Source organism: Nicotiana tabacum, chromosome 8, assembly GCF_000715075.1.
Source record: "Nicotiana tabacum cultivar K326 chromosome 8, ASM71507v2, whole genome shotgun sequence".
Lineage (NCBI taxonomy): Eukaryota > Viridiplantae > Streptophyta > Magnoliopsida > Solanales > Solanaceae > Nicotiana > Nicotiana tabacum.
The window spans coordinates 147696624-147715485 of NC_134087.1; the positions used below are offsets into that span (position 1 = coordinate 147696624).

Below are 18862 nucleotides of genomic sequence, written 5' to 3' on the forward strand. Positions count from 1 at the left end.
GGGTACTTAAAAACCTTCAGTCGCATAGTTCGCGCGTTTGTTCGCACGTTTTGCTGAGCATTCTGCCTCAGACGCGCGAAATGTGCGACTTCGCGCGATACTTCGCGCGCTCTGACACCTGACCAGTGAAATGGTCATAACTTCCTGTATACACTTCCAAATGACAAACAGTTTGTTGCATTGGAAACTAGACTCAAAGAGATTGAATTTGATAGGTTGTAGCTCACACATCTCCTTATATAACGAGAGATATTATCGTTCAAAGTGAGGCCTTGTGCGCACTTATTTACAACTTTCGTCTATTATGAAATTTCCAACTTGAAAAGTTCCCGTTAGCCATCCGAAATCATCCCGAGGTCCTCGGGACCTCAACCAAAAATACCAATACATCTTATAATATTATTCAAACTTGTTCCAATTATCAAATCACCTCGACTAATACCAAAATTATCGAATTACACCGAATTCAAGTCTAAGTTCCTTTAAAACTTCCAAAACGCGCTTTCGATCAAAACTCGACAAAAAATATGTCCGAATGACTTAAATTTTTGCACACATATCCAAAATGGCATAACGAAGCTACAGAAATTCTCGGAATTCCATTCCGACCATCGGATCAAAATTTGTATCAACCGAAAATCGCCAAAATACTAACTTCGCCAAAATGAGCTAATTTCTTGACCGGACCTCCAAAATAAATTCCGATTGCGCTCCTAGGCCCTAAATCATCCCCCGAAACTAACCGAATCATCGGAATTCAATTCCGAGCCCTCTAACTCACAAGTCAATGTCCGGTTGACTTTTCCAAACTAATTCTTCCTTAAAGAGACTAATTTTCCCATTTCATACCAAACTCGATCCGAATTGACTCAAATTCACCAAGTACACATATTGAAACATGAATAAGCATTTAACGGGGAATATGGGATAAAAATACAGGAAGCGACGGTTCGGGTCGTTACAGTTTGATTGTAAATCAGGATTTTACCATTTAAAACTAGAAGACGAATCTAAGAAGTTAACAGCATTCACAGTACCACAAGGATTTTATGAATGGAATGTATTACCATTTGGATATAAAAATGCACCAGGTAGATATCAACATTTTATGGATAACTACTTTAACCAATTAGAAAATTGTATAATATATATAGATGATATACTGTTATATTCTAGAACAGAGAACGAACATATAAAACTACTAGAAAAATTCATACACATTGTAGAAATATCAGGAATAAGTTTAAGTAAAAAGAAAGCAGAAGTAATGAAAAATCAAATAGAATTTTTAGGTATACAAATAGACAAAAACGGAATAAAAATGCAAACCCATATAGTACAAAAAATAATTAACTTAAATGAAACACTTGATACAAAAAAGAAGTTACAATCATTTTTAGGATTGGTTAACCAAATAAGAGAATATATTCCTAAATTAGCAGAAAACTTAAAACCATTACAGAGAAAATTAAAAAAGGATATAGAATATCATTTTGACGAAAAGGATAAAATACATATACAGAAGATAAAAAATATGTGTAAAAAATTACCAAAACTATATTTCCCAGATGAAAAGAAAAAGTTCACATATATTGTAGAAACTGATTCTAGTGATCACAGCTATGGAGGAGTTCTAAAATATAAATATGATAATGAAAATATTGAACACCATTGTAGATATTATTCAGGATCATACATGGAACCACAAATTAAATGGGAGATAAATAGGAAAGAACTATTTGTATTATATAAATGTTTGTTAGCATTTGAGCCATATATTGTTTATAACAAGTTTATTGTAAGAACAGATAATACACAAGTAAAATGGTGAATAACACGGAAAGTACAAGATTCAGTAACTACAAAGGAAATAAGAAGACTTGTATTGAATATACAAAATTTTACATTTACAATTGAAGTAATACGAACTGACAAGAATGTTATTGCAGATTACTTATCAAGACAAAAGTACTCAAACTGATGAGAATCAAGAATCGAAAGATATATTTGCAATCCTTACTACCCTATCATTACAGATGGATAGTATGGGCAAAAGATTACAACAGCTAGAAAGTCAGCAGCATGACTATAAAAATGCGGAGCTAAGTCGATCGGAAGACTTAAAAATTCCAGAATTAGAAGGAGACGTTGGGAAACTCCAAAAAACCCATGACAAAGTTTGTTTACCTACAGCTGCAGGCACAAGCAAACAGGTGAATAAGAAGCTACATACCAATGTAAATTTAAACAACGTATTTGATAAGCCATTTACATCAAAAAAGCCAAAAGAAGCAATAGCTATAACCCCACAAACTACAACCTATGCTAATAGCCTACACCACAACAAAAAGGTATATAACCATATTACTCAAACATATATTGAGAATATATATAAAATTCAGACATTTCTAAACCTAAACCCCAGATCAACTACTACTACAGATCCAACACAAGATTATATAACCCAAAAACTACAGGGATATAATAGGCTAATAGCCCAACCAAAAACAAAAGCCAACCTAGTAAAGACATGTTACAACTACGGACTACTCAGCACCGTATATACCCACGACGGAGAAGAAATAATTGGAATACCAGAGCTATACAAAGCATTTGTCACCTTCAAAAGAATTACAAAAGGCAACCTATTCTTCATCAAATTCTATACAGCACCAGCTGAAATACTATATGATGAAATAAAACCCATTATACAGGTGATAAAGATAGGACTAACACGAGATATGATAATACCGGAAGAAATAGAGAAACAACCGGAGATACAGAAAATGGAGATACCAAGTTTCTATGCCAACAAAAGAATAATTGGTATAACAACTATTATTCAAGAACTAGCTAACAATTATCTACAAGGAAATGCTATCTGGAGCTATTATTCCAGAGACCAGTTAATGATATATGCCAACTCAAAAGAACTACGACAAGGAGATATGGATGAAGTCCAGAAATGGATTTTATCATTACTAAAGCCAGAAATGCAACCAACTACCAGAGCATTGAAAAAAGAATTTATTTCAAACGAGTTATTGACAAGATACTGCAAACTAGTGGGACACAAATATCCAGACCACATATGTTCAAAGTGCAACGGAGATGATAACTATGTACCAGAAGTCCAACTAGAATGAAGGTATCAGCAAGAAGACAAATGAAGGAAACAGCTATTGAAAACAAATAATGTAAAGGGTCGAGTCATGTAAAAAAGTCGTAAAGTAAGAGTCATAATCATGAACAGTAAAGGTCGTTCATGAATAGTAAGAGTCATGTAAAAAAGTCGTAAAGTAAATAGTAAGAGTCATAATCATGAACAGTAAAGGTCGTTCATGAATAGTAAGAGTCATTTGTGAACAGTAGGAGTCGTTTTAATTTTCTATATATAGAATGTAAATCCGAGGAAGAAGGGACATCCTCATACTCACCTTCTCTCTCTTATCTTCTCTCAATAAAATATCTGATTATATACAAACTTCTGAAAGCTATGGAGAATTCAAACGAGTTACAAAACCAGGTAAGTTTATTCATAATCATGTTTAACTAAACTCTTATATTCCTTATAATCTATTGAATATCATAATTGTTTATCATGTTATAGTACTGTTATAAAGAACATCTTGAGAAAGTTTGCCTGTCTAATAATGCTGAGAGTAGTTAAGCCCAGACTATGCCATCCTAAAGTGGAAACCAGTAGGCAAGGAAGCCGTTTAGGGGAGTACACAGAGTTGAGGCGCTGTTAGGGTAAATGATTGAAGCATGAAAAACATGGTAGTGACCAGAAAAGATTGTTCAGTATAACTTATTAAAATATGATAAACTCTATGATAAACAAAGAGGTTAGAGGGAATATGTTTAGTAAACACATGATAAGGATAAATAGTAAATCTGAATGAACAACCACACGTATTTATTAGAAGAAAATATTGACTACAAAATACTTATATTATATATCTTTAACAGACTTAATAACGATGTTAAAAGAAAAATTTATGATATTTTAGTTACTTTTGAAATAATATATGTAATGGAACAAACATTTACAGAACTAATTGTATCACAAGAAATAGATATATTAGATCTATATGAATTAGATTTATATTCAGATTAATGATCACATATCAAGTTAATAAAATCTGTTTATAAATGAAACATAACACTTTTCATTACATAAGATTCTATAACACCCAGAAATGGAAACTTCTTAAAAACCTCAGTAACATAAATAGAAAAATAGATTGTGTTAAACACAATATTAAAACCTGCAAAGATATAATTAAATATAATAGATTACGTAATAAAGCTTTATTAACTATAGAGAAAGAAATTGGATTTTATAGAGATAATCTTGAGACTTATCAATACAGAAAAATAATAATTCTTACAAATATTAAAACAATGAATATATGTATCAGCAGGTATACATCGCACTATTAAAATGCTAAAAGATCCTATTCCTATTAAAATGACCCCCCCCCCCACAAATAAACATATACTTTAAGAAACAAAACCATGGAAAGGAACACTGACATTAATAGTACAAATCTGCAAAAAATACTCATAAACAGTGAGACAATTACAGAAAATACACAGATTAAAATAATTAAAAAATCAAGGAAAATAAGGAAGAAACTGAAAAAACTATACCTAGAATATGAATACCTAAGTATTACAAAAACAAACAAAGCTAGGCTATCTGAATTAATCGATATAATATCTAAAACAGAATATAAATATATTTGCTATCTTAAAAAGAAAAGATGAATAAAGAAGAATTCGCACTAGAAGCGAAAACATATGAAAATCCAGAAGGATTAAAAATAACAATAATATTTTCCAACTTAGGAAGAAGATACAAGAAAATAGGAAATAACCTGAACTTAATGTTAGAAAAAGAAACTGTAAAACTAGAAGATAGTTTAACCGCAATGGTTAGAATAACAAAAGAAAACGAAGAAATAGACAGAAAAAGAGAAATAAAAGAAATACAACAGCAAGCTAAAGAAAAAATACAATAGATAGAAGAAGTAAAAAACACTAAGATAACAGAATTAGAAAAAGAATTAGAAATGCTAAAACAGCTATACGCTAATAAACTAAAAGAAAAAGAAAAACGTAAAGAAGAAGAACAAGAGCTAAAACTGACAAATGAGATAGAAAAGTTCAAATTACAGTTAGAAGAAATACAGGATAATGCACCAAAAATAAGCATGAACGAAATAAATGACCAAAGTGATAACGACACAAATCTAGGAGAAGACTATTCAGAAACAAGTGAAACATACACAGAACTAATAGAAAAAAACGGAAAAGATGAAAACAAATCCAGAAATAAATACAGGAGATATGATCGAAGATAAACCAAGCACATCAGGAGTAAAAAATCCAAGACAACTAAACCCAATCTATTACAGAGTAAGTTATGATTCATATGATAGAAATAAAACATTATGGGATAAAAGGCTAAATAGGAAATGGACACCAAGACAGATAACTGAACAATGTAATTTTTTAGATCTAGATTGTGTAGCAGATATAAATAAAACAATCCAATTATGGATAGGGTACATCTCCAAACAACTAATAGATAATAAAATTGCAATAGCTGAAACACCAGGATATATAGAAAGAACACTTATAGGAACGGTAAAACTATGGTTACAAAATTTATCAAGTGAAAGCCTAGATACATTAAGAAGTAATAAAAAACTTGATGGAACAACAGCAACAACAGTGACAGATATATTGAATAAATATGAAATAGCAATAAGAAATGAGTTTAGTAGTATGACAACAGAAGTAGAAGAACAAAATAAAGAAAAAACTAGAAATAGAAATTTGATGACAAAATTAGCAATATGTAATATGTGTTATATAGACGAATATACTTGTGCATTTAGAGACTATTATTATAAAGGAACATATAGTCCAGATGAAAGTAAGGAAATAAGAAAATTATATTTTACAAAATTACCAGAACCGTTTAGCTCAAAAATAATAAAAAATTGGAATGAAGCATAACTAGCAGATACTCTAGGAGCTCGAATAAAATTTCTACAAAACTGGTTTATAGAATTATGCGAAAAGTATAAAGAAAATATCAAAATGGATAAAATATTAGTAAAAAATTTGGCATGCTGCAAAAGTAGAATAGCACCCCAATTTGGCTGCACAGATAAATATTACAAAAAAGAAGGAAAGAGAAAGAAATTTAAATCAAAATATTCAAAATATAAATATAGGAAACCAAGATGAAGATATTATGTAAAAAATTATAAACATAAAAAACCATATAGGAAAAAGAAAAAACTAACAGAATGTACTTGCTATAATTGTGGAAAGCTAGGACACTTAGCCAAAGATTGTAGATTACCAAAAACCCCCAAAGAAAAAACAAATTACCGAAATAATGATAGATAATGATAAATATACACAAATAGAATATGTAGATTATGAATTAAGCAGTGAAGACAACATATATGAGATATCAGAAAACGAGTTCCCCGAAAATGAAAAAGAAATAGACAATAATATAGAGGAATCAGACGAAGAAAGTAATGACTGAAAAAAATATACAAATTATACAACAAGAAGAACACCAAGATGAACAATCTTCAGAACAAAAAGTAATATTTGACGCTAATATATTTGAACAAATAAAAGGAAAAGAATTGGATCTAAGGATAGACAAAATATTAGAAGTACCAACAATAAAGAATTGGTTTAAAAGACAGAAAGAAGAATACTATGTAGTAAGCCAAAGAGAACATATAATAGATTGTAAATACATCAAAGGTAAAGCACAAATACCAATTTTAAATAAAACACTACTAAATAAAGAAATACAAGATATAAAAGCAAAAAATCCAATAAAATATGTACACTTAGGAGGAACAGAGATCCTAATAAAAGCATGTTTTAGGGAAGGAATAGATACCCCTATAGAAATATACTTGGCAGATGATAGAATTGTACAACCTATAGAAAAGAGTATAATAAGTGCCGTAAGAGGTAACTTAATATACCAAAAATTTAAATTTATAGTAAGTGCCAACTATTCAGTAGCAATAGATGATAAAAATATAGATAAATCATTAGTGCTATACTGGAAAATGTCTGGAATAGAATTAACACCAGGAAGTAAAATATTCACAGCAAGATGTAAAAATCTATATGTCTTAACAACAAAACATAAGATAACAGCTAAAAATAAAATAAATAAAATAAAAATAGAAAATCCATTCGAAAGAATAGTATCAGTTATAGACAATAATGATTACAGTTATACGGAAATGGACATGGAAGAAGATTTAGAAATAGTAAAAGAAAGATTAAGCACGTCAAAACGAACAAATAATGAAATGCCAGAAACGTCATCAAGAATAAGTACATCAAGAAGTACATCAAGAAGAATAAATTATATAACTCCACAAAAATTAATAGAACAAAAAATAGAAGAAATAAACCCACACCATTATTATATAACAGGAATAATGGACCAAAGAAAATATTTAATATTAATAAATACAGGGAAAGAAGAGAATTATATTATAAGAGAATTAATACCAGAACAAGAGATAGTGACAATAGAACAGCAAAATTCAGAACTACCAAAAAGCGTTAAGAAAAAATGAAGAAACAACTGAAAAAGAATTAATTATTGGAGGAATACCAATATTAATAAATTTTAAAATATATCAAGGCGATAAAAACATTACACTAGGAATAAAATGGTTAGAAAAAGTCAAACCATATAAATTAGAAGATAGACAATTAACGATAAGTTATGAAAATAAGAAAATAATAATAAAAAGAACTTTGATATAATGCCAAAGATATACATACTTGCCAAGATAATAGTAGAAAGATATTATAATAGATACTATACACCTATGATGGATACAGGAGCAGAAGCTAACATGTGTAGACATAATTGTTTACCAGAAAGTAAATGGGAAAAGCTAAAAAACCCCATAGTAGTAACAGGATTCAATAATGAGGGAAGTATGATAACATACAAAGCAAGAAATATAAAGATACAAATACGGGATAAAATATTAACCATAGAAGAAATATATAGTTATGAATTCACAAATAAAGATATATTATTAGGAATGCCATTTTTAGATAAATTATACCCACATATAATGACAAAAACACATTGGTGGTTTACTACCCCGTGTAGACAAAAATTAGGAGCAAAAAGAGTAAATAATAAAGTAAGAAAAACAACACCATGGATTAAAGGAAGTGAAAAGATTACCCAAAAATTAGAAAATGTAATACAAAGCAACCATAATATAGAAATAATCATTTTCTCAATAAATAAAATAAAACTTTTATTTATGATAATCCACTCCAAGGATGGGAAAAACATAAAACAAAAATAAAGATTGAACTAATAGATGAAAATAGCATAGTAACACAAAAACCTTTAAAATACAATTTTAATGATTTAACAGAATTTAAAATGCATATAAAGGAATTATTAGACAATAAGTACATACAAGAAAGTAATAGTAAACATACTAGCCCGGCATTATAGTAAATAAGCATAGTGAACAAAAACGAGGAAAAAGCCGTATGGTTATAGATTATAGAAATTTAAATGCAGAAACAAAAACATATAATTATCCGATACCAAATAAAATACTAAAAATCAGACAAATACAAGGATATAACTATTTCAGTAAGTTTGATTGTAAATCAGGATTTTACCATTTAAAACTAGAAGACGAATCTAAGAGTTAACAACATTCACAGTACCACAAGGATTTTGTGAATGGAATGTATTACCATTTGGATATAAAAATGCACCAGGTAGATATCAACATTTTATGGATAACTACTTTAACCAATTAGAAAATTGTATAATATATATAGATGATATACTGTTATATTCTAGAACAGAGAACGAACATATAAAACTACTAGAAAAATTCATACACATTGTAGAAATATCAGGAATAAGTTTAAGTAAAAAGAAAGCAGAAGTAATGAAAAATCAAATAGAATTTTTAGGTATACAAATAGACAAAAACGGAATAAAAATGCAAACCCATATAGTACAAAAAATAATTAACTTAAATGAAACACTTGATACAAAAAAGAAGTTACAATCATTTTTAGGATTGGTTAACCAAGTAAGAGAATATATTCCAAAATTAGCAGAAAACTTAAAACCATTACAGAAAAAATTAAAAAAGGATATAGAATATCATTTTGACGAAAAGGATAAAATACATATACAGAAGATAAAAAATATGTGTAAAAAATTACCAAAACTATATTTCCCAGATGAAAAGAAAAAGTTCACATATTTTATAGAAACTGATTCTAGTGATCACAACTATGGAGGAGTTCTAAAATATAAATATGATAATGAAAATATTGAACACCATTGTAGATATTATTCAGGATCATACACGGAACCACAAATTAAATGGGAGATAAATAGGAAAGAACTATTTGGATTATATAAATGTTTGTTAGTATTTGAGCCATATATTGTTTATAACAAGTTTATTGTAAGAACAGATAATACACAAGTAAAATGGTGGATAACACGGAAAGTACAAGATTCAGTAACTACAAAAGAAATAAGAAGACTTGTATTGAATATACAAAATTTTACATTTACAATTGAAGTAATACGAACTGACAAGAATGTTATTGCAGATTACTTATCAAGACAAAAGTACTCAAACTGATGAGAATCAAGAATCGAAAGATATATTTGCAATCCTTACTACCCTATCATTACAGATGGATAGTATGGGCAAAAGATTACAACAGCTAGAAAGTCAGCAGCATGACTATAAAAATGCGGAGCTAAGTCGATCGGAAGACTTAAAAATTCCAGAATTAGAAGGAGACGTTGGGAAACTCCAAAAAAACCATGACAAAGTTTGTTTACCTACAGCTGCAGGCACAAGCAAACAGGTGAATAAGAAGCTACATACCAATGTAAATTTAAACAACGTATTTGATAAGCCATTTACATCAAAAAAGCCAAAAGAAGCAATAGTTATGACCCCACAAACTACAACTTATGCTAATAGACTACACCACAACAAAAAGATATATAACCATATTACTCAAACATATATTGAGAATATATATAAAATTCAGACATTTCTAAACCTAAACCCCAGATCAACTACTACTACAGATCCAACACAAGATTATATAACCCAAAAATTACAGGGATATAATAGGCTAATAGCCCAACCAAAAACAAAAGCCAACCTAGTAAATACATGTTACAACTACGGACTACTCAGCACCGTATATACCCACGACGGAGAAGAAATAATTGGAATACCAGAGCTATACAAAGCATTTGTCACCTTCAAAAGAATTACAAAAGGCAACCTATTCTTCATCAAATTCTATACAGCACCAGCTGAAATACTATATGATGAAATAAAACCCATTATACAGGTGATAAAGATAGGACTAACACGAGATATGATAATACCGGAAGAAATAGAGAAACAACCGGAGATACAGAAAATGGAGATACCAAGTTTCTATGCCAACAAAAGAATAATTGGTATAGCAACTATTATTCAAGAACTAGCTAACAATTATCTACAAGGAAATGCTATCTGGAGCTATTATTCCAGAGACCAGTTAATGATATATGCCAACTCAAAAGAACTACGACAAGGAGATATGGATGAAGTCCAGAAATGGATTTTATCATTATTAAAGCCAGAAATGCAACCAACTACCAGAGCATTGAAAAAAGAATTTATTTCAAACGAGTTATTGACAAGATAATGCAAACTAGTGGGACACAAATATCCAGACCACATATGTTCAAAGTGCAACGGAGATGATAACTATGTACCAGAAGTCCAACTAGAATGAAGGTATCAGCAAGAAGACAAATTGTAACGACCCGAACAGTCGTTTCCTATATTTACATCTCGTATTCCCCGTTAAATGCTTATTCATGTTTCAATATGTGTACTTGGTGAATTTGAGTCAATTCGGATCGAGTTTGGTATGAAATGGGACAATTAGTCTCTTTAAGGAAGAATTAGTTTGGAAAAGTCAACCGGACGTTGACTTGTGAGTTAGAGGGCTCGGAATTGAATTCCGATGATTCGGTTAGTTTTGGGGGATGATTTAAGGCCTAGAAGCGCAATCGGAATTAATTTTGGAGGTCCGGTGAAGAAATTAGCTCATTTTGGCGAAGTTAGTATTTTGGCGATTTCCGGTTCATAGGTGAAATTTTGATCCGACGGTCGGAATGGAGTTCCGAGAATTTCTGTAGCTTCGTTATGCCATTTTGGATATGTGTGCAAAATTTCAAGTCATTCGGACATATTTTGGTCGAGTTTTGATCGAAAGCGCGTTTTGGAAGTTTTAAAGGAACTTGGACTTGAATTCGGTGTAATTCGATAATTTTGGTATTAGTAGAGGTGTTTTGATAATTGGAACAAGTTTGAATATTATTATAATATGCATTGGTATTTTTGGTTGAGGTCCCGAGGACCTCGGGAAAATTTCGGATGGCTAACGGGAACTTTTGAAGTTGGAAATTTCATAATAGACGAAAGTTGTAAATGAGTGCGCACAAGGCCTCAGTTCGAACGATAATATCTCTCGTTATATAAGGAGTTGTGTGCGCTACAACCTATCAAATTAAATCCCTTTGAGTCTATTTTCCAATGCAACAAACCGTTTGTCGTTTGGAAGTGTATACAGAAAGTTAGACCATTTCACTGGTCAGGTGTCAGAGCGCGCGAAGTATCGCGCGAAGTCGAGCATTTCGCGCGTCTGAGGCAGAATGCTCAGCAAAACGCGTGAACAAACGCGCGAACAACGCGCGAACTATGCGACTGAAGGTTTTTAAGTACCCCAAGACCGGCCTAGAGAGTTCCCAACTCATTTTTGGGGTTAAGGCTTGCTCTCTCAAGGGAGTTTCGTCCCAAACTTCATCCCTATGATCCTAAGGTAAGATTGTTGGAGTATTTTGAGTTGATTACTACTCCCAAACACTTATATTAACATGGATTGATCTTAAAAATTCTTAGATTTCAAGAAATTCCTTCAAGAACTCAAAGAAGGGTTTTGCAAGATTTCTTCCAAAAGGTAAATCCTACACCTTAGACTCACATATATGGATATATTATGGAAATATGAGTATGAGTCAAGTATTACAATTTAGTGTATGGTGGTTGGAAGCCATAAATTCCCTATTTAAATACATGAACATGGTAGGGATTTAGAGGTGTTTATTTGATGGAATTTTTGTTGGTTTGGGTGTGAATGGTTGATCACACATGTGATGTTAGGAGTATAAATTGTTAAAGAATAATAGTGTCATGAATTGTTGGTTAATTGTGATAGTTGGAGGAACCAATGCTATAGTTAAGAGGTGTAAATATTTATACCTACAAGATGTTTGATAATATGCCTAAATGACATAATTTATGGGATCTAGTACTAATATTGGCCATATTGAGTGTTATATTGTAGATTGAAGTTACATAACTGTATGGGATCATTATAGTATCATTAAGGGGCGAATTTCAGATATGTATGGTTAAAACCCCGTCTTTTAGAAATCGAACTTCAACGAGGTTTGTGTGATTTTTGGCAGATTCGTCACACGAGGAGGCCAATTAGAGAGGCAAGGGTATAGCGAGCTAGAGGTGAGTAATTGATGCAACTGTTGTTCTGAGGGTTTGAAACCCCGGACTTTCACATCGTAACGCTATATTGAGGCGTGACGTGCATCCCATGGCAGGTGCGGTGTCGTATATGATTGGGGATTGTGACTTGGTCCATCCCGAGTGATAATTATAGTATATTGGCGACTGATTCGCACATTGTATTGATACTTATAATATGTTGGCGACTGATACGCACATGCATTGATGATATTTGGGCTTAATGCCACGTTTGGGGGCCTTGTGCCGACTTGTAGAATCCTTCGGGGATTAATATTACTGCTTAGCATGATTTGCATATCATTTAATTTCAGTCCAAGATTTTAATTACTGTTTTGCAAACTTAGCCGTAATTCTAAGTGTTAAAAACTCAAATGACATTTTAAATGTATTTCGGGCTGGAAACTTCTATTTTGTAAATGCCCAAGGGGCTTATTATATTATTTTCTGGACTGATTATAAAGTGACTTGAAACAGTGGTAACAATGACACTATATGATATACTTGAAACAGTGGTAACAATGACACTGTATGATATACTTGAAACAGTGGTAACAATGGCACTGTATGATGTAAATTGGTCAGGTAACAATGGGCTGACCGGTCAGGTAACAATGACTGACCAAGATATTGCGCTTGGGCTGTAGGAGCCCCTCCGGAGTCCAATGACACTGTATGATATACTTGAAACAGTGGTAACAATGACACTGTATGATGTAAATTGGTCAGGTAACAATGGGCTGACCGGTCAGGTAACAATGACTGACCAAGATATTGAGCTTGGGCTGTAGGAGCCCCTCCGGAGTCTGTACACACCCCCAGTGAGCGCCGTCGACGATAAATAAATATGGATGGCTCGGGCTGCACGCCGCAGTGGGTACTGGAATGTACCATCATATGCATTGCATTGTATTCATGTATTTGTATCTATATTGTTGTTTAGCTGTTCAGTTCCATATGTTGCTGTATATTTGGATTTTAGCTTACTTTATGTATTTACTAGGTTTTCTTATCTTCGGACTGTAGTTACTTTTATTACTCACTGGGTCGGAGTACTCACATTACTCCCTGCACCATGTGTGCAGATACAGGCAGAGCTGAATTCGCTCCTGAGCGCTGATTCTTTCCACACCAGGCGGTGACTAGGAGTAACGAGGTAGCTGTTGACGTCTGCAGCCCCGTTTTCTCCCTTATCTTTGTTATTTATGATAAGTCCAGACTTTGTAAAATATTAGTAAACTCTGTAGTAGCTCATGACTTGTGACACCCTGATTTCGGGCTGAGTTGGGATGGTTTTCTTTGTTCTATCACGTTAATTTCGCATTTAAGATTATATTGCCCATGATTTAGACTTATTCCTGCTAAGTAATTATAAAGAGATGTACTGTTTTGTTGATTGGCTGGCCTTGTCCTCATGAGAGGCGCCATCACGACCGGGTTGGGATTTTGGGTCGCGGTAAGTTGGTATCAGAGCCTAGGTTACTTGGTCTCACGAGTCATGAGCCGGTTTAGTAGAATCTCGCAGATCGGTACGGAGACGTCTGTATTTATCCTCGAGAGGCTGCAGAACCTTTAGAAAAACTTCACATTCTTGAATTCTTATTGTGCGTTATTGATTCAGCTTGAAGAGTAACTCTTGAAATTTCTTCCACGTGTTCGCATGCACGCATGAGCGCTCAGTATCAGATGTGCCTCGATGGCTTTTGATTCCCCGATCGAAGGGCAAAGTGTAATCTCTGTGAGTTAGAAGTTAGGTCAGTCTGGAGGACTTGAGGCCGAATCTTTGCCAATGGCTTGAGCACCGAGGTGCTGATTTTGTGAGCAAGTGCTTTGAACTCATATGTTCATTATTGTCCTTATTAGCCGGAATGGCGGTTGGATATCCACATCATGAGTAATGTGTATGGTAGTGGAAGGTATACCAAAAAGAGTAACTAAAGGTAAAGCTAATGGGTAATTGGCTTATGAGGGAAATCTATTTGTCATACTAGTTAGATAAGTCTGGGAGCTGGGATCGCTTCTGTAAATGTATTATGATGAAATAGTTGAGTCAAGGAGACCACCTTGAAGGTCGAAAACATTTAAAGAATGAATATGTTCTTACTCGGTTTAATAGCCCAATAATGGGGGGTTGAAAGGTATTTTCTATGTGTTATGATTCAAATAGGTGCAACGCATGTCCATGTATCAATTTTGATAGTATAATACATGTAGTATTGGGATTTATGTAATTGATATGCATTGTGATGCTTTGTCAAGTTGTGGATGTGTTGTTAGGATGGTTTTGGTGATTCTCTGGCAGGTGGATAAGCCCAATTACAAAGGAGACTCTGCCGAAATTTTTGAAAAATTTGGGACTTAGTAAAAATTTGGTCGCCTGGAGAGTGGGCTTAACTGTTGTGTGAGTAAATGCAAAAAAATTGCAGAAGAGTTAAAATTCCTGATGATTTGTGTTCCCACGAGCTTATGAAGGAGTGAGTTTAATCTCACTATGGTATTATAGCAGCAATAGAATACATGCGTTGTGATTTATTGAGTGCGTTTTGATCTATGGCTTTGAGCCAAGTTGGGGAGTTTGCTATTAAATAGGTCGATTACACGATTATATGCTATATTGGTTCGAGTTTCGATGTTTGCAGTAAGTTGGTATTGTCTTCAACGTCACCTAAGATCGGTGTTTTATAAAAAGGGTTTTGCGTCCTGGTTAATGATTCTTGATCGCTCTTCAGCATTAGTGCGGTCGATGATTTGGAGGTACACTCTAGATATTGTTGTGGTAGGTTGTGGGAGTGTGTCCCACGGGAAGATTATATAAGTGTGGCATATGATCACTTGATTGATTAAAGATGTAAACCAAGTATGAAGTTTGTGATGGTGTCGTTAAATTAAAGATTCATGCCTGGAGGGCACTTGGCATATTGGGTTGTGAACTGGGGAGGATTACTCTGATTGTGATGGTTGTTCTTGTGTTTTATGAAGAAAATGGAAGTTATTATGGACCTTTGAAAGGTTATCAGACTAGTTCAGTGTGATCAGAATCAGCTTGAAGTTGGTGAGTGAATTTTATTTGAATAATGGCTCTATATCAGGCCAGATGTGTTCATTTTTTGTAATACAGTCCTCATGGAGGAGTAGTTAGGTTGATGTTTCATGTCAGATATTTCGCACAGTTATGCATTGCGTTGTGTGAGTTGTGAGACGACTTGAGAAATTTCTATGTGTTGAGAATCCGCGTAGGAATGACGTTATATAAGCATCTTGGCTCTTGAAATTCAGATTGTACATCGCACCTCAGTTGTGCTTGAGTTTTGTAGCTTATAACGCTATATGTCCCTCAGAGATATTATTATGCACTTAGCATGCTTATGAGCGATACTCGGTATTTTGTTGTAATGAGCAAATTTGGCTCGATGTGCATCTCCTTATGTGAGATCTATGTGTGGATCGGGTGGCACGCCGCCATGGGTATGTTATCTTGATCGGGTTGCACGCCGCAACAATGTGATTTTGAGTATAGTTTTCTATATGCTATTTTGTATGCCTTGCTTCCTATTTTCTAAGGAAAGTCCGTAGTAGTGCGTGGGATTGGTAATTCCTTCCCGAGTTTGCTTTCCTTTTGTACCGCGTTCGAATTGGTAGCCTATTGGTATATTGAGGCATCATATGCGACTTTTGATTATGTTTATTGGCTGAGTAGTTCGTAATGGGTGAGACGAGATCATTGAATTCGAGATCAGTGCAATCTGAGTATATGAAGTAAATTAAGGGGCTAAGACCATTATTTGGTTCAGAATGAGGTGATAGTTCTTGCCTGAAGTGTAGACCCAATGAATATTTGATTCGGCGGTGTTATGAATTTATACAGACCTCATCCGTCGTGTCGGTATTGTAAAAGAACAAGAACTATGTATGTCCTGCAGAGCATGGGATGTGTAATAATTTTTCTTCTAGATGGGATTAATAGAAGTTCTTGACTAATTGAGTACGTAAACGTTCATGGTTCGTAAGGGAGGCGAAGTCCTCATGTTACCTTAGGATGATATGGTATATACGACATGTTGTGAAGGATTGTGATTTGCGTGTGTAAGGTTATAGTACAGTTCTGAATGGAAATTCATAACATTCTTAGGCAGTACGGGCAACTTTAGGTGATTAGAGGAATGTGCTTCAGATGATTAGGGTGAATGATCTTCAGATGATTAAGGAAATTGTATTTCTAATCATAGTGATTTGTAGAGGTTATATGTTTCAGAAAAAGGCCAATGTAGTGGCCGATGCGTTGAGCCGAAAGGCAGTCAGTATGGGGAGTTTGGCTTACATCCCAGTTGGGGAGAGGCCTCTTACAGTTGATGTTCAGACCTTGGCCAATCAGTTGGTGCGGTAAGATATTTCTGAGCCTAGCCGGGTATTGGCTAGTGTGGTTTCTCGATCTTCCTTATATGATCGCATCAGAGAGCACCAATATGATGATCTGCATTTGCTTGTCCTTAAGGACAGAGTTCAGCATGATAATGCCAAATATGTGACTATAGGTGATGATGGCGTATTGAGGATGCAAGGCCGTATTTGTGTGCTCGATGTTGATAGGCTTAGAGATTTGATTCTTGAGGAGGCCCACAGTTCGCGGTATTCCATCCATCCGGGTGTTGCGAAGATGTATCACGACTTGAGACAACATTACTGTTGGAGGAGAATGAGGAAAGACATTGTGGGATATGTGGCTCGGTGTCTCAATTGTCAGCAGGTGAAATATGAGCATCAGAGACCGGGCGGTTTGCTTCAGTAGATGATTATTCCTGAGTGGAAATGGGAGAGAGTTACTATGGATTTCGTGAGTGGCCTTCCTCGGACATTGAAGAATTTTGATTCGATTTGGGTCGTTGTGGATAGGCTGACCAAGTCAGCGCATTTCATTCCAGTGTGTACCACATATTCTTCAGAGCGGCTGGCTAGGATCTTTATTCAGGAGATTGTGCGGTTGCATGGTGTTCCAGTTACTATTATTTAGGATAGAGGTACTCAGTTCACTTCTCAGTTTTGGAGGACTTTTCAGCACGAGTTGGGCACTCAGGTGGAGTTGAGTTCAGTATTTCATCCTCAGACGGACGGACAGTCCGAGCGTACTATTCAGATATTGGAGGATATGTTGCGTGCCTGCGTGATTGATTTTGGAGGTTCTTGGGTTGAATTTTTACCACTTGCAGAGTTTGCCTACAATAACAACTATCAGTCCAGTATTCAGATGGCACCGTATGAGGCCTTATATGGGAGGCGGTGTAGAACTCCAGTGGGTTGGTTTGAGCCCGGTGAGGCTAGGTTGTTGGGGACAGAATTGGTCCAGGATGCCTTAGAAAAAGGTGAAGGTAATTCAGGAAAGACTTCGCACAGCTCAGTCGCGTCAGAAGAGTTATGCGGACCGGAAGGTCCGAGATGTGTCATTCATGGCGAGTGAGAAGGTTTTGCTGAAGTTTTCACCCATAAAGGGTGTTATGAGATTTGGAAAGAAAGGAAAGCTAAGTCCGCGATTTATTGGACCTTTTGAAATACTTAGGAAGGTTGGAGAGGTGGCCTATATGCTTGCCTTGCCACCTAGTTTGTCGGGTGTTCACCCGGTATTCCATGTTTCTATGCTCTGAAAGTATGTTGGGGACCCATCTCATATATTGGATTTCAGTACAGTACCGTTAGATGAAAATTTGACTTATAATGTGGAGCCAGTGGCTATTTTGAGTCGACAGGTTCAAAAAAATTGAGATAAAAAGATATAACATCAGTGAAAGTACAGTGGAGAGGTCGTCCCGTGGAGGAGGCTACTTGGGAGACCGAGTAGGAGATGCGGAGCAGGTACCCGCACCTATTTGAAACTCCAGGTATGTTTCTTAACTCGCTCGAGGACGAGCGTTTGTTTTAGTTGGGGAGAATGTAACGACCCGAACAGTCGTTTCCTATATTTACGTCCCGTATTCCCCGTTAAATGCTTATTCATGTTTCAATATGTGTACTTGGTGAATTTGAGTCAATTCGGATCGAGTTTGGTATGAAATGGGACAATTAGTCTCTTTAAGGAAGAATTAGTTTGGAAAAGTCAACCGGACGTTGACTTGTGAGTTAGAGGGCTCGGAATTGAATTCCGATGATTCGGTTAGTTTCGGGTGATGATTTAAGGC

At 34.4% G+C, this 18862-nt stretch overlaps 1 protein-coding gene across 1 annotated transcript; it reads left to right on the forward strand.

The window, feature by feature from the left end:
- Positions 1–1937: 1937 nt before the first annotated feature.
- Positions 1938–15173, forward strand: LOC142163351 (uncharacterized). The gene is made up of 2 exons (XM_075220626.1): positions 1938–2905; positions 15122–15173. Exons 1-2 carry the CDS (start codon positions 1938–1940, stop codon positions 15171–15173), a joined length of 1020 nt encoding a protein of 339 aa, XP_075076727.1.
- Positions 15174–18862: the final 3689 nt, after the last annotated feature.

Excerpts from the sequence above, each read along its gene's own strand:
- LOC142163351 (XM_075220626.1), top strand. The coding sequence starts at position 1,938 with ATGTTATTGCAGATTACTTATCAAGACAAAAGTACTCAAACTGATGAG. Across the intron at positions 2,906-15,121 it reads AGCTATTATTCCAGAGACCA|AAGAGTTAAAATTCCTGATG; the intron begins GTTAATGATATA and ends AAAAAATTGCAG.